The 23,167-nt window shown below is 36.5% G+C and overlaps 2 protein-coding genes across 5 annotated transcripts in view; both read left to right on the forward strand.

Annotated features, from left to right (window-relative positions):
• Nucleotides 1-4,836: 4,836 nt before the first annotated feature.
• Nucleotides 4,837-15,994, forward strand: kank1b (KN motif and ankyrin repeat domains 1b). Of its 2 annotated transcripts, XM_073840575.1 has the most exons (10): nucleotides 4,837-7,208; nucleotides 8,641-8,718; nucleotides 9,399-9,498; nucleotides 10,137-10,259; nucleotides 11,936-12,023; nucleotides 12,764-12,983; nucleotides 14,726-14,868; nucleotides 14,993-15,193; nucleotides 15,295-15,393; nucleotides 15,518-15,994. In XM_073840575.1, the coding sequence occupies exons 1-10, from the start codon at nucleotides 5,270-5,272 to the stop codon at nucleotides 15,569-15,571; spliced, it is 3,045 nt and encodes a 1,014-aa protein (XP_073696676.1). In that variant the 5' UTR covers nucleotides 4,837-5,269; the 3' UTR covers nucleotides 15,572-15,994. The 2 variants fall into 2 exon arrangements, with proteins under 2 accessions (XP_073696676.1, XP_073696675.1); XM_073840574.1 differs by lacking the exon at nucleotides 10,137-10,259 and having other exon boundaries at nucleotides 5,133-7,208.
• A 4,870-nt stretch (nucleotides 15,995-20,864) lies between these two features.
• Nucleotides 20,865-23,167, forward strand: part of LOC141335428 (probable global transcription activator SNF2L2) — a 10,232-nt gene continuing 7,929 nt past the window's right edge. The window contains exon 1 of one of the 3 annotated variants that reach the window (XM_073840881.1): nucleotides 20,865-21,159. In XM_073840881.1, the coding sequence (XP_073696982.1) occupies nucleotides 21,076-21,159 (84 nt within the window). In that variant the 5' untranslated portion in view covers nucleotides 20,865-21,075. Of the gene's footprint in view, nucleotides 21,160-21,454; nucleotides 21,685-21,788; nucleotides 22,265-23,167 lie in introns of those variants that run through there. The other 2 variants (XM_073840882.1, XM_073840883.1) reach the window with 2 other exon arrangements.

Here is a 23,167-nt window from a genome sequence, read left to right on the forward strand (position 1 = left end):
TTGTTTTTAATTAACTAGTAAACTAATGTCTTGATTTTATTTTATTTATGAATGTATACATTTTTAATATTTTTGTTAAGCAAATAATGAGGAATAATTAAAACATAATTAAGTTTAAGTTTATTCTTAGGGAAAGGATATTTTTAATACATTTTGTCAGGGCAAGTTGTCATAAGCATTTTAAATATGATATATACATTTTTTTTCATATTGTTTATTAGTAATTCATGATTTTATAAATAATAAATATGTTTTAAAATATTCATAGTAATACAAATAAATATTATAATTGTAAAATACTTTAATAAGTCATTGAAATTAATGCCTAAAACATTTTATTTTTTTAAAGGTTTTTTTGAAGGGTATATATATACACACACACATATACATATAATTTAGATTTATTTTTCTAATAACATAGTACAAATACAATAAATACAATGTGTAATGCTGCTTGTTGTGTATGTGTAATAATTGTTTTTCCAAAAAAGTATTTAAAAGTTTTAATTTAATTGCATTTTTGTTTTTCTGAGCAAAAATAATTTTTTAAAATATGAATTACTTTCATCCCAAATACCAATTAGTTGTAATTCTACATTTTTTAATTTTTGCCCCATCCTAGGTTTTACCCATTTTTCATTTAAAACACAATCAAATTTAATATGCTCCCTTATTCTTTTATATAATTTAATATGTACAAGTCAGAATAAGCATGTTGTTTGAATTTTTACATAAATATTGTGTTACACTCACTGAAAATGTCTGTCTCTCTCTCTCTCTCTCTCTCTCTCTCTCTCTCTCTCTCTCTCTCTCTCTCTCTCTCTCTCTCTCTCTCTCTCTCTCTCTCTCTCTCTCTCTCTCTCTCTCTATATATATATATATATATATATATATATATATGTGAATTTAAAACAAACTTTATCAACTTTATCCTGCACAGAAAACTTGGAAAAGATGAACTGCTTCCCTATAGAATGTTGTAGACCTTAAGGTTCGTCTGTACAGAAGTAGACTTTCTAAACAAATCCACCTTCATTCACTAAAGTAAAATAAAATCGTTTTTTGTATGTAGGCTTGTTATTTATTGTGTATCTTCCAATGATCTGAATTTCAGAAAATGACCAGCAGATGTCGCTTTGATTTTTAAGACATTTGTCGTTATCAGAGTTAACTTAAGTTTTGACATAACTTTTCTTTTCTGATTTTAAGCTTCTTAAATTTTGTATAGGATGTACAATTTACGGTATTATGGTACATTTTTTTATTTTGTTAAATAAAAATGATATTTTTAAATATAATTATATTTATATATACCATATATAAATATATACCATATAATCATACATGTGTTATTTTAAATTTATATAATAATTCCTTAGTACTACGCTATTCCGAATTTAAGCTGATGGACCTCTGCTGCACACCTGCCGTAGTGCGTCATGGCGTAAGCAGCAACTCCTCCATACGCATCTACAGAGCAGCATGGTAAAGTTACTCCAGGACTGGCTGTTTTCGCTAAGCATATAAAACGGGAGCATTGTTTCAAGATAAACAAAAGTGTAAAGTGTTCAGCAGAAGAAACGCTGAGCAGTGTTCGTGTTCGTCTCGGAAGCTGCGCTTCGCTCTGGTATGTAAACAACAAACTCACCTGCAATAGTGCAGATGGAATATGTTTTTGGAAGTTATTCATTGCATCATTCAGTCGTTCCTTTGGGCATTCCAAGAATATGTTACTGCAGACATGACGTTTTTAAGTCTTTAAATGTATGTACATATCATTAATATTTCAGAGAATGGTTTTAAAATATCCCAAGACAAGGTAAATTAGTGCTCCCAAAATGCAAAGTATTAGTTACTTCACTCTCTATTTAATTTAATTTAATGTTATGTTTACATTAATGAAAAAGTAATGGTGGTGTTAGTTAAGTATCTGGGCTCTGTGATACAGCTAGTCTCAAATTAGTGTGTAATCCAGTGAGCCTAGGATATACTGGTCTGTACCAGGATCAGATTATGTTAGTTATTGCACACATACATATTTTTCCTCTTAAAGAATGCAATATCCAGATTGGTTTTCCCTCTTTCATTGCATTTCAACAAAACAGCCTTTGTTTGTGTTTAAGGCTTTTAGTTGTTTTGTTAGAGTGCTGAAAAAGTTTTAGCTAATTTAGTTTCTGTAGTGTGGAAAGTGTTTCATGCAAATGATATGCATATTAGATGCACACATGATTTATTCATGAGTAGTTGTTTCAGCTCATATGTTTTTCTGCAGTGCAAAAACAAGTGTATTTCTAAATATGTCCCAAAAATGATACAGAACTTTATCACTTTGTTGTTCTCTTTTTCATTAGTCATATTTTACATTACTTTTCTTAGTTGTTATTCTCAGGTGTCACTTTATGTCGTAAAGCCTTTGTGCTTATATCATTTATATACGTGTGTATTGATGGATCAGTGTGCGTCCGTTCGTGCGTGTTGTGTCAATGTGTCCGTGTCCTCTCACTGCCAAGCAATTCAGCTGACACAATGCTTTACTCAAAGCAGGTCTCATGTTTCAGATATCTGTCTGCAGTGACAGTGCAAGCTTCTCCCAGTTTGCAGGGTCTCTCTCATTCTTCATTTCTGTCATAATCGCAAAGTAAAAACTGTATTAAAGGGACAGTTTGCTCAAAATTGAATATGACACAAGTTAGTCACTCTTATGCCATTCCATACACTTATGACTATTTTTCCATGTATCGCATAATGATAAATTTTAAGTGATGGTGTGCAAGGGGACTGGACCATTCAAAATTAAATAAGGCACAATAAAAGCACTTTAATGGTATCATAAAACACTGTATGCAATATATTCCATTTATTATAGCTTCTTGTGTATAGATGCAAGAACCGGATTAATCCAGTCATGAACAAATTGTTCAAACCAGTTCATCAAAAAAAAAACATTTTTAAACAATCCCTTTATGTTTTTACTAGAATTGTCTGATTTTTTTTAGCTTCTCTCTTCCTTAAGGTGCTGTATTGCAGAATTACATGAGACTGCTCACATTTCATATCTCCAGTAGGGGGCAGTATATGAAAAGATAATGTATTTGTGTATGATAATACATGTATTTGATCCAAAGTACAGCCAAAACAGTAATATTTTGAATTTTTACTATTTAAAATAACTGCTTTCTATTTGGATATATTTAATGTAACTTATTCCTGTGTTTTCAAAATGTTTAGCATCAGTACTCCAGTCACATGATCCTTTAGAAATCATTCTAATATTCTGATTTGCTGTTAAAAAAATATTTATTATTATAATTATTATGTTAACAACAGCGGTAGAATTTTTTTCAGGTTTCTTTCATGAATAAAAAAGAACAGCATTTATCTAAAATATATAAATATTTTGTAAGATTATAAATGCTTTTATCATCACTTTTAATCAATTTAAAGCATCTTTGCTAAATAAAAGTATACATTTCTATATGTCCTTTCCAAAAAAATAAAATACTGACTCCAAGCTTTTGAGTGGTATAGTGTATAATGTTACAAAAGCTTTTTTATTTCCAATAAATGCTGATATTTGGATCTTTCTATTCGTCAAAATGTACTCCTGAAAATGTACTCAACTGTTTTAAATATTAATCATAATAATAATAATATTAATAATAATAATAAAGTTTATTGAACAGCAAATCAGCATATTAGCATGATTTCTGAAGGATCATGTGACACTGAAGTCTGGAGTAATGATGCTGAAAATTTAGCTTTGGTCACAAGAATAAATTACATTTTAAAATTTATTCAAATAGAAAGCAGTTATTTTAAAAAAGTAAAAATATTTCCAAATTTTACTGCTTTTGCTGTATTTTGGATCAAATAAATGCAAGCTTGGTGAGCAAAAGAGACTTATATAAAAAACATTAAAAATCTTACTGTTCAAAACATTTTGACTGGTAGTGAATGTCTTAGGGGATATGTTTAATGTGCTCTGATTGTATATTCTTGTCTGTTCTTGTTTTCCCAGCATTTCCACTTCTGAGAAATTCAACAGTGGTATTGTCAATCAACAGCTGTCATGACTCAAGAAACACAGTTCCACCTTAATCGACAAGGTAAGAATCAGCAACTCTGCAGTTGGAGTTCCCCTAAATGATCACCAAAATGGTTTTGACTTGCATGCTTTCTTTTTCTGAATAATAAGCAAGAGGGTAGATTTGTTTGTATTTGTTTTTATTTCTGTGTAAAGACATGGTTAGTGTGGTTTTTATTCCTTTTCAAAGAAAAAGTTTTACAGTGCTTGAGTGGATGAATAAGGAAGGGAATAAAAAAAACAGTGGGAGGAGAGAAACGCAAAATAAGAGACTGAAGGCCTCCAGGAGGAGGAGAGCAGACAGAGTAAGACAGGCACAGAGAAGAGAAAGAGAACTTTACTAGAACTTTATTAGACGTACAACATTATTTTTCTGTGGAAATTGTAATCTGCAGGTAAGAAAATGAATAAATATGTCATCTTTCATCAATATTTAGTTTTAAATGACATTTGTTTTTTGTTTTTGTTTTTAGCAAGGAGTGCATTTTTCACAGAAATCAGATACATTTTGAAAGTTGAGAATGTCACTATTATAGATTATAAAGAATATGGATGTACTATTTTATTCTAAATTCTGAAATCTTTTCTTTCTGCAAGTCTTAATTTTATTCTGTCTGTCAGTTATTTCTGCTGTCATAAATTTTCATGTTCTTGGCTTGGAAGTGTATTCATAGCTTTTACTGAAAAAAAACTTTGTTCTCTTCCAAATTTGTCTTCCAATGTCATTTTATCTTCTTTGCTTAAACAGACTGGAGTGAGATCCCTGCAGACACTTTCCAGAGTAGCCCGTTCAGCATCGATACACCATATGGGTACCAGCTTGACTTAGACTTTGTTAAATACGTGGATGATATTGAAAGAAGTGACACCATTCGCCGACTGCATTTTAACAAGCGGACGGGGGTGGCAAATGCCACCTCTGAGCCGCAACGCATCATAAACCCTACGCACTGGACTTCCTCAGAGTCTTTGTCTTCGGTGAGCAGTGATGAAGCCAAGAAAACCTCTCCGTCTTCATCCTCTTCCTCTTCTTCTGTTAACAGCAGAAGACCCCCACTTCCCCATTCCAAACCTATATCCTCCAGTCAAAGACCAGAGGTCCCTCAAGACCTAGTTACCTCTCAGAGGGATGTACATGGGACGCCTACCCCAACCAAATCAAATCCTTTAGTGAAAAAGACTTTGATGGAAACATGCAAGCGTTTGGAATATGAGAAAGCACCTCCAGAACCGCAGCCGCGCCGTAGACTGGCTAGTTTTGGTGGTGTTGGCTCTACTGGTACTCTGTCTCCATACACAAGCTGGAGTGCCCTAAATCAAGGTGCTAAGATGACAGTCTTAGATCAGCCCAGGCAAGGAGCCTTGTTATTGGGGAGCGCCCTTAAAATCAGCCCCTCAAGCTCTGGCCGGGAATCTCCAGTGAGCGGTGTGAGCCCACTTCACCTGCAGATGGTCAGAGATCAGATGGCAGCTGCTTTACGAAGATTAAAGGACTTGGAGGAGCAAGTGAAGGCCATTCCGGTCCTACAGGTGAAGATTTCTGTTTTGCAGGAAGAAAAGAGACAACTGACCACCTTGGTCAAAAGCCAAGATGAAGCTCAAAAATCTAGCTCTTGCATTGACAAAGATTTCCAAGAATGCAAACCAGCAATGGAGGGCTGGGACCATGGTGCCATCTCTGGTCTGACAGATTTCCAACAGCTCAGTGTTGAAATGCAACTGCTTGAAAGGAAGATCCAAGATGCACGTCTTGAATCCTCAGCTTTCAAGATGAGGGATCGAAAGTCAGTTGCGGTTGGAGATGACAGGCACATCGACTTTAGTAAGGATGTTTCTGTTGATGCCAAACTTGAGACTCAGTCAGTGGCTGTCAGCGTCAACGAAACTATGCTCGGAGTGGTTCCTGACAAGGCAGCAGAAACCGAGTTGCAGCAGCAAACCATCCAACATTTAAGTGACCGGGTTCAGATACTGGAGGCCGAGCTTAAAGAAGCATTACTCAAGGCAGAAATGGGTAGGCTGAGGAGTGAACTGCGTGAAGCAGAAGCAAGAAACCGTGTGGACAAGAGTTCCTCCGTACACCCACAGGTAAACTGCACTGCCACCCAGACTGGTTTGCAAACTCGGACTCTTGGGGTTGGTAACCACACTAACCTTGTGCATTCTGCTGTTGGAGGAGGACTAGAGCGGATTTCCATTGGTGTTGGAGTTTCTTGCAAACCTGAGGTGAAGGTTGCATCGTCTGGCCCGGATACACCCATGGAAGAGTGGGAGTTGTGCAAAAGAGCCGAGCAAAAAGATCAGTGTGTCGGAAGCAAGTGTGTGGCAACTCGCAGTCAAGGTGTTGGAACGACAGTGTGCTTGTGTGATGCTGCCACAATTACCTTAGAGACTATGGAGAACAAAAGAAACATTCACCACCGAACAGTGGGCTGTGGTGACTGCACGGTCGACGTAGATGTCAAACCAGTCAAATCACTAATTTCTAAAGGAACTGTCACTGACCCAATTCGAAGCATTGATTTGGGTGTGATGGCAATCCCTCAGACCTTGTCTCAGCGTACCAGCACAGCCTTTTGCACCGTCTCGCGTAGCACCAGCACTTTGCAGGCCTGTATCTCTGAAGCCAGCACTAACACAAAGCACACACTCACCAGGGAAAGACATACCAACACAGGACAAACAATGACCCGATCTCTGGCAGTTGGAGATGGGAAGGTTTTGGACCGAGTGGCTACTGTTCAGATGCGCTCTGTTGGAACCACTGCATGCTTGGATAGAGGCACAAGCACCCCTAAAGTTATGACACGTGATGCGGGCGTTGGAATGGCAAATATCAATGAGAATATACTCATTGGACTCCATACACGCAACATTGCATGTGGACCATCCCGTCTGCCAGATCCGGTCAAGACGCGTAGCATTGGTGTAGAAGTGGGGGATGGGAGAATACGTGACTCAGAGGGCCAGATGTTTGTTCAGACTGAGCCTGGACTTGACCATTATATAGATCGCATGCAAAAACTGCTTAAAGAACAACAGGACTTGTTGACTGACAGTCACCCTGGGTCAAAACATGAGGTCATTCTCCAGTCCCATGGTGTTTTCGATGAACAGCTTGGAGGTAATGATGTGTGCATTTATGCATTTGCCTTTTTGAAAGCATTTTTGGCATTGTAGATGCTTTACAGTGCCTTGCGAAAGTATTCATACCCCTGCTTTTTTTCCATGTTTTGTTGCTGTCTTATGTTAAACTGCTTTATTATTTTCCCCACATCAATCTACACTTCATACACCATAACGGCAAAGCAAAAAACAAGATTTTAACATCCTTGCAAATTTATTAAAAATAAAAAAACGTAAATGATTCCATCCAAGTATTCGTACCCTTATCTGGGATAGTTGAAATTTAGCTGAGGAGCATTCATATTGCTTGTAGATGTAGATGTAGATGTAGATGTAGACATAACCTGTGGCAAATTCAATTGAATGGGTATGATTTGGAAAGGTATGCGTGTCTTAATAAAAGGGTTTAACAGCTGAAAATGCATATCAGAGCAAAAACCAAGCCCTGAGGTAAAAAAAACCTGCATTTAGAGCTCAAACAGGATTGCATGAAGCCACAGATCTGGGGAAGAGTTCAGAAAAGAAATTCTGCTGCATTGAAGGTTCACATAAGCATATAGTCTCCTTTAACCTTAATGGAAGAGGTTTGAAATAGCCAGGACTCTTCCTAGAGCTGGGCTCCTGGCCAAACTGAACAATTTATGGAGACAAGCTTTGGTTAGAGTGGTGACCAAGAACCTGATGGTCACTCTAGTTGAGCTCCATGATCATACGTGAAGATAGGGGGACAAACATCACTGCAACACCGATCTGGACTTTACTATTTTGGCCACACTGCCATAAAGACACAAAAAAGCACCTGAAGGACCCTCAGATTGTGAGAAACAGTATTTTGTGGTCTGATGAACCCGTAAAGTGTGCTGGTAGCAGCCTCATGCTGTGGGGGTGTTTTTGAGCAGCAGGGACTGAGGGACTCATCAGAGTAAAAGGAAAGCTCAACACAGCAAAATATTGAAATAGCCTTAATGAAAACCCAGTCCAGAGCATCCTTGAGTGGTCCAGACAGAGCCTAGGCTTGAACCCAATCAAACATTTCTGGAGAAACCTGAAAATGTGCATCTGCCCCCGTCCAACCTGACAGAGCTTGAGAGATGAAGAGGTTAGGAGAAGAATGGCAGATAATTGACAAATGCTGATGTACAAAGCTTGTCGCATCATACCCAAAACGACTTGAGGCTAAGTACTGAGTTAAGGGTATGAATACTTATGCAATGTACATATTTCTGTTTTTTTATTTTTAATGAATTTATGAAGTTGTGACAATTCTGTTTTTGCTTCGTCATAATGGTGTATGGAGTGTAGATTAATGTGGGAAAAAAAAATGTAATTTAAAACATGAAGGGGTAAAATGAAGGGGTATGAATACTTTTGCAAGGCACTGTATGTGGTTTCAGCTGATTGCTTGCTTTCATTTTCTTTCTTATTCCCAGGCACTGCACAAAAAAAACAGCCATCGAGAGTTAAAGAAAAGAATCAAATGGAGTTGCAGATGTCTGCTGCTCTTCATGGTATGCATTTATGTGTCAAAGGCAAGTGGGTTAGCAAGCAAAAGTACAGCATCCCGGTTTAAGTGACTCCACCCGACAAAAAAGCACATACAGGATACAAAAAGAAGCAGAAAAGAGAAGGCCCTTTTTCAGAGTAATCTTTTTGCAGTGGAATTTGAACAGGAGGTGAAAATAGCACTCTCTGGTTTGGCTTTTGGCTGAATAAGCCCTACACTTAGAATATTTGGGCTGCTGTTGGCTTGTGGAATGCTCTCATGTCTTTTGGTATGTGGCAGACACAGGCATGAATACCAGCCACACTGGAAGCCTGCTCTGTGCTTGGTTTCTGAAAGACAGGAATGTTTGTGTTTCAGGAGTCCTTATTACAGAATAAAACGAGCCTTTAGCAGGTGTTTGTGGTGTACAACGGAGTGTGTGCATGCTGAGGTGCTGTCATGGCAGAACAGGAACAAGAAGGGAATGTTTTCAGGGATTTTTAAGCTTTTTTTGTAGTGAAGTATGTGCAAAAATAATAATTCCCTCACAAAGGACTTCGTTTCTTAATATTTATTATTTAAATATTAAGTTGGAAGAAAGGGTGATGAACATCAACTGTATGTAGAATTTTGACCTGATTTAAAACCTGTTTTTTGTGTCACCCCTTTGTTAATTTAATCAGAAATATGTGTCATTTCGTTCAGGCTCACCCAGTGATGATCGCTGTCTTAGGTCCATCATGAAAAGGAAAAGCTCCAGTCTGAAGTCCACGGATAGTATGAACCCTAAGCCTGCCTCATATGGGTGAATAAAAGCTTTTATTATTTATTCATAACTAATAAATTCAGCTCAGTATCCCATTATTTTGTTAATGCAAAAATCCAAAGTTCTGGCACGAAACTTCAGATGATGGCGTCCGATAGGTCTAACTCAATCTGATGACATCATAATCACATGGCACTGCTGATTGGTTCTCTCCTGTATCTGTAGCCAATGAGCTCGCTGATCAACATTTAGATATATGACTAGCGCTTGCTGTAGCAGTTGCAGCGCACTTCAGAAACCCTCCACCTTCCCCAGCTCCACCTGTATAGATCCACTATGGGGTGATCATGTATACTATGGGGGTTATTCATATATGTTATATGTGCAGCAGCAGTATTTCTACATTGCTTGCATGTTGTGGATGTATTGGCAGTACCAAGTTTCGGTGCTTGCTCTGCTGCAGCAGCAGTGTAGAAAATCTATTCCGCCAAGTCCAAACACATTAACATCGTCATGTACATTACCATGCCAATCCCTCCAAGAGTTGTCATGACAGAACTAGAGTTCTTTTACCAGATTGGTTGTGTATTTAATTTAAAATAATATGCATTGGTATTCATACCTATGCATTGTACATTTAAGTGTACATCTTTCTCTCGCTCTCTGCATGTACACAGAGGTATTGTGGACCTCCTGTCTGAGGGGGGTGATTCTGAGGATGAAGAAAACAAAAAAAGAGAAAAGAGGGAGAGAGAGGGAATTACCAAAGATAAAGTAAAGATTCCCAATACAAAAGAAAGGTTTGTGCATATAACAAGTTTTGTTTTAATGGTGCAAGTCAAGATGATCAGTGTTGGGAAGGTTACTTTGGAAATGTAATGGGTTACAGATTACAAGTTACCCTATTTAAAATGTAATAAGTAGTGTAACTATTTCAATTACATTATTAAAGTTGTATAACTGATTACTTTTGATAAATTGAGTAATCAAAAAGTATTGCTGTTTTCAACTCAATTTTTCAAACATTTAAACCAGGCAGGTAATCCTTACAGTAATACTCAACACTGATTACTGTCAGACTTTCAAAATCCTTCATCACCTTAATTAAGATTAGAAAAATGTAATTTCAAAGCACATCCACCAAAAAATAAGACTTGAGAAACTTTTTAGGGGTTTAAGCACGTAGTGCTGAAGTGCCGGATTGGAACCAAACCAGTGCAGGAAGATTCTCTAAAGAGTGATTATCAACAATTATAAAAAAAAAAAAAAAACTTTCGATCCTCAGTTGCAAAGGGAAGCCAAAACGTTTGAAAGGGGGAGATACCTTTACTAAAACGTCTCTAACTTTTGAACAAAAGATTTCAAATCATAACAAGGAATAGTTTAATAGCTATAATACTGTTTTTAAAAGCACTGACATCTAACAATGCCTTGAAAATAAAAGTTAATCTTAAAAAATAAAGCATATACACTACCGGTCAAAAGTTTGGGGTCAGTAAATTTTTCTTCTTCTTCTTCTTCTTTTTTTTTTTTTTTTTTTTTTGAAAAAAATTAATACTTTTATTCACCAAGGGTGTGTTAAATTGATAAAAAGTGATAGCAAATACTTACATTGTTAGAAAATATTTATATTTTGAATAAATGCTGTTCTTTTGAGCTTTTTATTAATCAAAGAATCCTGAAAAAATATCACAATTTCTAAATAAATACTTTGCAGGGCAACTGTTGCAATATATAATCCAATATAGATCCAATATTCTAATAATAAATCAGAATATTAGAATGATTTCTGAAGGATCATGTGACACTTAAGACTGAAGTAATGGCTGATGAAAATTCAGCTTTGCATCACAGGAATAAATTAAATTTTAAAGTATATTGCAATAAAAACCATTATTTTATGTTGTAATAACATTTCGCAATATTAGTTTTTTTTCTATATTTTTGATTAAATAAATGCAGCACTGATGAGCATAAGAGACATTACATTACAACTCTTACTGACCCCAAACTTTTGACCGGTAGTGTATATAAATCCAAATAGGAAGTAAAACAGTTATCAAATAAGCATGTGTTCTGTTTTGCATCCTGAACTCCTGAAACATTGTTGTCACATATTTTAGAGCAGTAAATGCAACTTGGGAAAGAAATCAATTAAATCTGTAAATGTGTGTGATTAGGTTGTAGCCTAAAGCTTTTTAGCAGTAATTTGGATTGAAGTAAGTGGCAGATGTGGTGTATATAGCATTGCTTTACTAAACGGCTTTTAAATTGCAGAAGGTATCGTGCACATCAAAAACAAACAAAGCAACAAATGATTCAACATAGGCTTTTTACAGAAAATTTTCAAATTACATATATTTTGTAATTAATTACATAATTCCATTACATGTACTGTAACTATTTGCTCTCCAGCACTGAAGATGATACTGTTTAGCCAAAAGTTATCATGGTACATTTATTTTCTACTGTGTAGGTATAAGTTTACTGAGAAGATGCTATCTGCCTGCCAAATTCTGGAGGTTCACCTCAATGGTAGCAAGGTCATATCCAACCGAGAACTGGTGAGTTTCAGAACAGTAAAACAGATCTGTGTTTTAATATTTCTTTTATTGTCTCCATGTTTTTTGTCCTCTTCAGTTAGTATTTACTGTATAGTAGATGCTTTTTGAGAAGACTTAGTCTGTAACATTTAAAGAATGTGTTTTGTCTGTCCTTTATTATCAGAGATTCCCAGACTTTAAATTACTATTGTTTAATACATTGTAGAGGTTTCAATCATTTTTTTGCTTCTAACAATTTCACCCACATTTTTAGTGGCTCCACACAACAACAACAACAGTGTTGAACCATCTCAGACAGATCTAGCTGTAGTGAGGGAAACATGTTTATGAAACTTGTGGGAATGAATTCTCAAGGTGCAGAAATATATAACTCACCAATAGTAAAAGCAACAGAAGGGCGAACCAAACGTAATTTGTGATGCACTGTGGAGCTGTATTTCAGTCTGAAAAGTTCAGATGTTGATGTGTTCTATGTTTACTCATTCTTATTCTTATCCCATAATTACCCACTGGCATATAGATCAGATTGTTCGGTTCTCTGTGGGATTTTGGGAAGTTTAAAATTATAGTGTGGTGTATTTTCTTTCTGTGTTATAAGTAAGCCTGCTTCATTTATTTGGTGCCGTAGTATGTCTAAAAAGTGTCTGTGTGGTTTACCCAGACACTCTACGCAACATTTTAGGTTTATTTTTTATTTTATTTTATTTTTTTTGCACTTTCTCTGTTTGTCTTTGCAAAAGCGTTCCTGTCTGAGCACAGTGCAGCAGGAGTGGTTCTGTGTGTCCAGTCAGAAGAGGGCATGCCCACAGATCGTGGAAGACTTCCTCTTCGCTTGTCGCCATGTCTCGCCAGACGTCCTGTGCTATGTGGCCAACATGGCTGACCAAAATGGCAACACAGCCCTTCACTACAGTGTGTCACACTCTAATTTCAGCATAGTAAAGATTCTGCTTACTGCAGGTACCACAAAACCTATTAAGATATAATCCTAGATTAATTTATTGTGAAGTAGCTCACCAGATTAATTTTTTTTCTTATATACTTTTCTTTAGAAGTGATTACTACATATTTAGCTGTCAGTTCTGCTTTTAATATTTCACAAACAAGTATATAATACTTTTTAAATGCATTTATTCAGAAAGAACCTAGTAAATACAGTTGAGATCAAAAGAATCTGCCAAATGTTAATTATTTGACCAAAATAAAAGGGATCATACAAAATGCATGTTATTTTTTATTTAGTACTGACCTGAATAAGATATTTCACATAAAATACATTTACATAGAGTCCACAAGAGAAAATAGTTGAATAGTTAAATATATAAAATTGACTATGTTCAAATATTTACATACACTTGATTCTTAATAATGTGTTGTTACCTGAATAACTGTATTTTTTTTTTTGTTTGATGATAGTTGTTCATGAGTCCCTTGTTTGTCCTGAACAGTTAAACTGCCCGCTGTTCTTCAGAAAAATCCTTCAGGTCCCACAAATTCTTTAGTTTTTCAGCATTTTTGTGTATTTGAGCACTTTCCAAATTCCAACAATGACTGTATGAATTTGAGATCCATCTTTTCACACTGCGGACAACTGAGGGACTCATATGCAGCTATTACAGAAGGTTTAAATGCTCATAGATGTTTCAGAAGGAAACACAATACACTCACCAGGGGGTGAAAAGTTTGAAATTTGAAGATCAGGGTAAATTTAACTTTGTCTTCTGGGACACATTTAAGTATCTTCTGTAGCTTCTGAAGTGCAGTACTAAATGGGAAAAAAAAATCTGATATGTAGGCAAAATAAGAAAACGTACACGTTTATTCTGTTCAAAAGTTTACACCCCTGGCTCTTAATGCATAATTTTTCCTTCCGGAGCATCTGTGAGCATTTAAACCTTCTGTAATAGTTGCATATGAGACCCTCGGTTGTCCTCAGTGTGAAAAGATGGATCTCAAAATCAAACAGTCATTGTTGAAAAGGGTTCAAATACACAAAAATGCTGAAAACCCAAAGAATCTGTGTGACCTGAAGGATTTTTCTGAAGAACACCAGGCAGTTTAACTGTTCAGGACTAACAAGGGACTCATGAACAACTATCACTAAAAAAACACAGCTGTGGACCATTTAGGTAACAAAGTGTTATGAATCAACTTTTGAACCTGGTCATTTTTATAAATTCTATATTCTCTTGTGGACTATATATAATGCCTTTTATGTGAAATATCTTCTTCAGGTCAGTACTAAATAAAAAATAACATGCATTTTGTATAATCCCTCTTATTTTGTTAAAATAATTAACATTTTGCAATTCTGTAAACATTTGACCTCAACTGTAAATGGTTTTCTTATGACCTTTGTCAATCAAAGAGTAATTACTTATTTTTCCCTGAGCACCAAATCAGCATATTAGAAAGAATTTTTAAAAGATCATGTGACACTGAAGACTAGAGTAATGTCTTCTGAAAATTTAGCTTTCTGTCACAAGAATTAATTACATTTTCAAATTTATTAAAATAAAAAAGTTATTTTAAATTTTATTAGTATTTCACAACATTACTGTTCTGCAGAAAAAATGTGTAAAAAGTGTAAAATGCTGGTTGGAAAACATCCCTATCTATTTAAAAAGGGTTCCAATAGTGACTCCTTTAATGTTCTTTACTGTGGACAAATAATTTAGTCTTGGTGTTTTTTCCTCATGCAGGAGTATGTAATGTTGATCATCAAAATAAGGCCGGTTATACTCCCATAATGCTTGCCTCCCTGGCTGCTGTGGAAACAAAAGACGACATGATGGTGGTGGAAGAACTCTTCAGCAGAGGAGATGTTAATGCCAAGGCCAGCCAGGTATCTATCTCTCTGTGTTTTTGCCTGAACATTAAACTATGTTTATATGAGTAACTGAGAAAACACTTTCTACCTAAGGGTTTCTATCTATTCTTTTGTTTTGACTGTGCTATTTGCTCCATAGGCTGGTCAGACAGCTCTCATGCTAGCAGTCAGTCATGGCCGTATAGATATGGTCAGAGCTCTGCTGGCTGCTGGGGCAGAGGTCAACATCCAGGATGATGAGGGGTCAACCGCACTAATGTGTGCCGGTGAACACGGCCATGCTGACATTGTCAAACTATTGCTGGCCCAGACAGGCTGTGATGCCACACTGACTGACAATGTGAGTAACCACATGCAGAGAAGCGATTTAAATGAATGATTTATTTGTGATGTAAATCTGTATGTGTGCTTTTGCTGTGTTTTGTGTCTGTGTGCTGGTAGGATGAGAGCACTGCTCTGTCCATTGCTCTGGAGGCTGGACACAAGGACATCGCTATGCTTCTCTATGCCCATGTCAACTACTCAAAGAGCCAACCTAGGGTATGACCGTTCCTTATCTACATGTGTACTCTCTCATAGCATATAATTTGCTTACCAATAACTTTTTTTTACCAGTTACTCACATTAGCAGCTCAGCTGTTTCTGTTTGTTGTATTATCCACAGGGATCCCCTCGAAGCAAGACTCCACCTCTTGCACGCATAAGCTCTTCTGATTGATATTTTACCATGCTCTCTTCTGTTCTGTTCAATCATGTGACTGAGATGAAAATGACAGGTTATGCTTTCTAACAGGTGTGATAACTGTTGGGAGTACAAGCTGCGTCGTCTGTTTTCTGTATGTTTACCAGATATAAAAATACCAGTTATGCAGACTGATAGTAATAAAAACATCTATTTTAACTCATAACTGCTATAATATAATAGGTAAATGCATGTTAAAACAGTTTTATATATTAATTTTAGGTAATAGATAAATTATATGCATTTTAGGGTTATATACAGTTTATCACATTTATTTTCATGTAATATATATTATTATTTCCAAAATCTAAAATCTAGATTTTAAGAACTAATAAAAATAAATGAAATGTAAATGTCATGTTCATATAGGCCTATACGTAAATAAATATGTGAATATATCACCACCTTGTGTTTACTGCAAATATTACATTACTTTGCTCTCTTCTATTTGAAATCTGTAGAATTCATACAGTTATGATGCCATCTAATGGTAAAAAGATGGACTGCAGATGATCAGACATGAGGAAGGTCGAGGTGCCACTCAGAGGAACAATCTGCAAACAAATATTATTTATTAATTATTATTTTTGTATTATATTATATATTATTATAATCGGACTATTTTGACAAAAATCAGAGTGTAAACATACCCAGTGTTAAAGTAATTACAGTTAAAGTTTACAATCGTAGTTCGTTTAGAATCTAAACCAGCGATTTCTGATTCATGAATCATGAATGTAAATGAATCGGTTCTTTTGAACCGGCCAAACTAGTTAATCGTTTTGCGAGTCGGTGTCATTCGGGCAGTTCGCTCACGGACTAAATTGATAATTTCTCACTCCCTGAAACGGTTAACAGGATGCTTTAAAACAGAGGAAGTTGAAATGTGCCTACAATTCTTTGAAAACAAACAGCAAATTGTCGTTTGTTAGAGACAAAGAAGGTTTTTGTCAAGTTCAACACCTATGCAGTGAACGACCGCAGGTAATGACATTTTCTGACCAAAAGAGTGTCACGAAAACACCAAATGTACCATGACATTAACATGCAAACACTATAGTAACATGAGAGTAATAATTAAGTACCTTGGTTTAGCATGTAAATACAAAAATAAGACTTTCTTGCGCTCTAAACATCTGTGGAATTTCAGAAAGACATTATTTAGTTTGTTCATTAAGCTGTTTTCCTCATGGGAAATTTTGGCTTGTACTCTAGAAGACAAAAATATCTTAGAAATGTTGATCTTTGCCTAAACCGTATAATTCATTTTTTTTAAATCCATGGAGAACAGAAAATGGGGCTTTTGAGAACACCTGGCCTTCTTGAGGCATATAAGATATCAGTGTTCACTAGCACAGCCAGTGATGAGCTAATTTTACCAGCCTCTGCCACTGTCTGCTCAGGAGGGAACAGCTCCCACACCAGACACTGATACATCTGCTCAAAAAGCTTTCAGTGGGGCATTTATAGAAACCGGTCTGGATATGTGAACATATGCCATTTGGCTGTGAACTGCTCTTCTTAACCCCATAGAGAGTTATGGTGTCCTAACCCAAACAGATGGGTAATTATTAACCTGATAAGAAATGCCGCTTCATAGCTTCCACATGCAGTGTGAAGGGCGTTTGATTGTTCGGACATCATCTGAATTTAGTACTTGTCTTGGAAAGCTTATCATTTAGAATTAAGTTGTTACAACTGGATATAGTCTCACTGTAGGAGGAACATGGTGAAACTCCGAAGACTTGCGTACTTTTATGATACTGCTTTTCAGTGGATCTCTTGAGAACCATGAGGCTGAAATATACATCAGATAATCCAAAAATATCTTATTAAGTACATATATATCAGATGGATGTCTTTTGCCATTTTATTGCAACCTATTTCCTTTCTTATTTCTTAATTTGTCATTAATGATTTTACTTTATGAAAATGTACAACCTAATATATATAAATTAATATATATTTTTGATTTTAATATTTTTATTGTGTGGTAACCGTTTTATAAAAGCAATAAGGTACTTGAGGCGGTGCTGTATCATGAATAAATTACGGCTGAAGGGGTTGCAGGCAACGCCTAACAACTCCCTTCAGCCGTGATTTATTCATGATACAGCACGGCCTCTCGTACCTTATTGCTTAAATATAAGTGGCCAAGCACCTACCGTTTCTTCCGATCTTGAATCTACGGGAGCCCATAGAACCGCTTGTGGGAAAGTTGTGTAATTTGGCACAAAGATAGAGAACAGTCTCAACATTAACTATTGCAAGTTTGGAGTCTCTAACTCAAACTCTCTAGCGCCACAAAGTGTCCAAATTTTCACTCATGTTTATGCTAATAACTTTTGAACCCTAAGGTTTAGAAGGAACATTCTTCTTTCCTCAGAATCCTTGGCTCATGTCAACTCAAATGGATACCAAAATGTAAAATTGTACAGTCAAGTTTGTTCGCTATTTTTAATAGTTCGAAAAAACTTTCTGTCCGCCATTTTGATTTATGTTGAAAACTTACTTTTTCAAACTCCTCCTGGACTTTTGGTCTGATTTTCACCAAATTTGACTTGGATCATCTTCAGACCATGCTGACAGAAACTTATGGATTTCGTGTTGATATACAAAATGGTTATTGTTTAACACATCAACAAATTTGCTGCAGTCATGCCAAACTTCGTCTGAGGCTGTATCTTTGCACAGCTTGGACATATTGACACCAAACTTTGTGTGTACCAATGTCACCTCACACTGTCCACGTCACATCAACTTAATAACAGCACCACGTGTGGTAAACCATTCATTAACTATTATTAATGAAATTTCCGAAAATGCTAATAACTTTTGATTGCATGAAAGTGATGAAAGTGGACTCAAACTATTCCTTGGGTCTTGCAGACATCGTAGATACCAATTATGCAATAGTCGACCAAACTTCCTGCCTGCCAATTTTATTTATGTTGAAAACCTACTTTTTTGTACTCCTCCTTGACCATTGGTCCAATTTTTTTACCAAAATCGAGTCAGATCATCTTCTGTGCTTACAAAAAGTTATGTATTTCGTGTTGATGGACAAAACCATTTTTGTATAGCACTGTAACAAATTTGAGACATGATGCCAGACTATGTCTGGAGCTGTATCTCTGGAAAGCTTTGACATATTGACACCAAACATTGACATATTACCAGTTGGTCTGATGCTCCATGCCATGCTTAGCTCCTCATTTGTCCCATATTTCTTTCTTTATATTTTTTAAGCTTAAAAACTCAATTTCCCATTCATTATAACTATATGTGAAAGAGCAGCCAATAAATTTTTCTAAACTAATTCTTTTGTGTTCCACGGAAAAAAATAATACAAATAAAAAATGTTTTACAGGCTTAGAAAGACTTGAGGGTGAATAACTTAAAACATTTTTTTTTATTCATTTTTGTGTGAACTAATGTTTTAAATGTTATATTATTAATGTGTTATATTACATTCTACCTCATAATGACAAAGAGTCGGAGCCCATTTTTGAGGTTACACAATTATTTTTGCAATTGTTGAAATGACAAAAGACATGCTTCACAAAATGAAGGACATTTTTTATTTAAGAATAAGGAAGGAATAACATGTAAAAAGGACACCAGCTGTACCGAAAAAGAAAATAGATGGCTGTCACATAAAAGACAGCCCATAGTATTATACAAACAACATCTTGTGGTGACAAATAAATTTTGAAGGCTGCCTCTATTTAGGTTAGTTTAGAAGTTTTGCTTTTTGTGTAGCGTTTGTATAACATGATGTATTGCATCTATGATTGTGTGTTGGAATAACTAATACCTGACACTTAGATTACCTTGAATAAATCTGATGACAGTTCAGCATGTGTTTGGATTTTAGCTCATCTTTATGTAGCTCAGCGGCTCATTGTGTTTGAGATTGTTCAGCTCAGTGTGTCTGTACGACAAAGTGTGTGTCTGTGTTTTGTGATGGAATGCTATAGCATTACAGCTCGGTGCGGTCTGCAGCCAGTAAAACGTGGTGTTGCCATAGTAACCGCCTGAGATGTTTTACCAAAATGCCCTTGTCGACCTGATAGCAAAACATGCATATGAAATGTAAAATTATGACAGCATGTAATCATACCACAACACACGCTACACTAAAAATTCTCTCATCCGTGATCAAACAACATTGATACTTCTCAAAGGCTTGTCAGACGTATGATCGGATGAGATTATTTGATAAATCAAACAATGTTTTTTGTAATGAAGCTGTTGCCATGGAAGATGTACATGAACAGTGTTGCATTTTAAAACTGCATCTGATTTTAAACAGACACTTAGGAGGCATATTTCATTCATGAAAAATATTATTGAAAATATTGAAAGCAGAAAAATGACTCAACACAGGGATTTCTGATGACAGATGGCAATTTAGCCTCAGAGAAAATGTTGGCAATTTATTAAACCAATCTTTCATAATGGATTTAAAATCAGATTACATAATACAAAAATTGTTAACACATGACACACATTAATAGTACCGTCACAACCTCTTGTAAGTTTCTTTGCTGTTCACATGAAGAGTTATTTGTCAAGTCATGGTTTATCGCTGAGATTCATTCTGAGCAGAAATATGACAAACACATGGACAGTTTTATTTTTCTTGGTCTATGTGGCCCTGACACAAATTTTTCAGCTTTATCTCAAGGTCCGTTTCAAAATAAATGTGTCTCAGCTGATTATATTCACTCTAAGTAATATCAGGAGATGGCTGAGCTCTTAAAAATACTTTAGCATAAGAATAATTAAGCATATGCCACGTCTGCGAGCTACATGTGAAGCTACTTTTTAAGTTATTAATCTCCACTTTCAAAGGGAAGCAGACAGAAACTATTATGTTTTGGACTATCTGGTAATATTTATAGCCCCAAATGATTTCACCAGAATCTCTATGCTTTTTATGTTGTAAAAGCTCCCAGACGCAGATACAAACATGCCATTAGCCAATTTATGTGAGTGTGTGTCTTTGAGAGTGTGTGCAACACAACATTAACAACCCTGGAATCCTCTCAAGATGTCAGTAAAGCTTGCAAAAAACCATCTGCATAGGCACAAAAATGGAGCCCGCTTCTTTTAACAGAGGGGCGGTTAAAAAAGACCGAACCAGAGCATAAAAGAGAGGGAGACGGGAAAGGGAAAAAAGGAAAAGAAACCAGATTGCGACAGTCGATATTAAAACATGCAGTGAGTGAGAGAGAAAAGGAGAGGGAGAGAGCGAGAAAGAGAGGGGGGAGAGAGAGAGAAAAGCGAGCTGCAGGCCTTTCCACGGGGACAAACTAGCAGAAAGGCATCTCGCAGTTATTCCTTTCTCTCTCTCTCTTTCTCTTTCTCTCTCTCTGCTCTCTCTCTCTCAACATCCTAACGGCAATTGATTTGTGTATGAAAAGCTGGGCGCTTTTCGCCCCCCTTTCGGGCTGTGCGTTTTGAGTGATCAGCTGATGAAGAGACTGGCTGCGCGCTGCAATGCTGGTTTGCTAATTCTCTCTCCTCCAGACTGGAGCCAGCCTGGAGACCACAGTCAGGTAAATCGCCCTCTTCCTTTCTCTCTCACTCACTCTCTCACCCTCTCTCACTCTCTCACTTGCTCTCTCTCCTGCGCATAGAGCACGCAATCACACCAGGCTTCAGCACATGGGCACACAGACAGAAAGTGAGAGAGGGAATGTGTGTGTGTGTGTGTGTGTGTGTGTGTGTGTGTGTGTGTGTGTGTGTGTGTGTGTGTGTGTGTGTGTGTGTGTGTGTGTGTGTAGGTGTGAACTGTGTCTGTTGAAGGGAAACATTGCCCAGACAAATCGGTTGTGTGGATCCTGACACCTTTTTTTCTTTCTAGAGGTTACAGGAACAGACTTGTGTAGCGTAACAAGGGTTTTGGCTTGCTGCACCAAGTACAGACTCTTCTGAATGTGCTTTTTGCAAACACCCTGCTTGTTTAGTGTGCAGCGGTTTTGTTGTGCGCCTGTGCATGCCAGCGTACTTGTGTGTCAGTGTGCATTCCATTATTATGCTGTTGATTATTAGGCCTCCTTCCTTCCACATGGTCCCCTGGGGTACGTGTGAATAAATGCATTCCGTGTGTTTCAATGCGCGTTCGCGCTTTCATATTTCTCATACGCCCGCGTTGAGGATATTTGCATGAAATGTTTGCGTCTGTGCGGGCTGTTCTCACACGTCAGTAGATTGCGTTTTGTTTTGTCTGATTTCTTTGTGCGTTTAAGTATATGAGACGGTTTTGTGCGCGTCCGCGCTGCATAGCGTCATACTCAGAATTCATATTTTCATCTCTCTCATATCCTCTCTGCGGCAGGCATATCACTGCACTTTAATTGCCTTTGTGTAAAGCGCACACACAAACACACAGAGTGAATTCCGCATTTGCTTATTCTCACATGTGAGGCGTGTGCATGTTGCTAGCCGCTGCGTCTAGTACGGTGTTTATTGAAACACGTTCGGCGGACTGTATGCTGAACCGTACGTCACTGTTCCGTTATGTCAGGCGTGTTGGCTGGAGATCAGCATCGTCCTCAGCGTCAATCATTTCATTCACAATGGGACTGAAGATCAGTGTACCAGCGTCTCCTGCCTCCCCAGCAGCCCCAGTGTTGGATCGTACAGAGCTCGTGGCATATTGTTAAGTGATTCTTTATCAAATATTAAAATGGAAGTGAAAGCAGCTGTTCGTGTTAGAGCGGACTGAAGATTGAAGGCAGATTGCCAGCTGAGATAATGATTTGGACGTGGAAGTGATCGCGTGAAAGGCCAGAAAGTTCATCAAACTTCTACATGTTCATAGTGCATGCATTTTTTATTAAGTCTTTGAACTGTTATTTGCATAGAAAGAATGTTAATGATGGCACAAAACACAGGTTCTTTTGTGATGGTTATTAATATGTATTAAGAATATGAGCAGCAAATTCACATGCACCATGCATTTAATACAATTTTGCATCATAATGTCCTAGCTCTTATACATTATAGAATAGTGTTTATAAGTATGCATTATGCATTTTAGAAATTGTAACCTAAACTCAGTAGAATTTTTCAATAAAGTTTAAATTGTTAAAGGTATACTGTCAAACCAAAATTTATTTTGGTTTGGTTTGACACTTCAACATTTCTCACATTGTTTATTCGCTATGGTAATAAAATATGACAAAACCAGAGTTAAACTGTCAGAACAAATGATAATGTAAAATAACTTTGATAGAAAGGTATGTAATGGATTACAATAAACCACAAAGTTCAGACAACTGTTGGTTTTACAATATTTACACAATTATTAATACTTTGTTGACCAATTACCAAGCAATGCTTAATTATGTTCAGTCTTTTGTGTAAAAAGGTCGCATTAGCAATCAAAGAAAAAACACTTAAGCAAAACATGGTCAGGTCAAAGTGTTTGAATAATTTTTGGTCACAAATTTTGATTTACTGGTATTCCACTGTATGGGTAATATTGGGGTATAATGTGTCACAATTTACTTTATTTTTCTATCCTCACTTACATAAATGAACTATAGTGTCCTGAACCCA

The sequence above is a fragment of the Garra rufa genome, chromosome 5 (assembly GCF_049309525.1).
Source record: "Garra rufa chromosome 5, GarRuf1.0, whole genome shotgun sequence".
Lineage (NCBI taxonomy): Eukaryota > Metazoa > Chordata > Actinopteri > Cypriniformes > Cyprinidae > Garra > Garra rufa.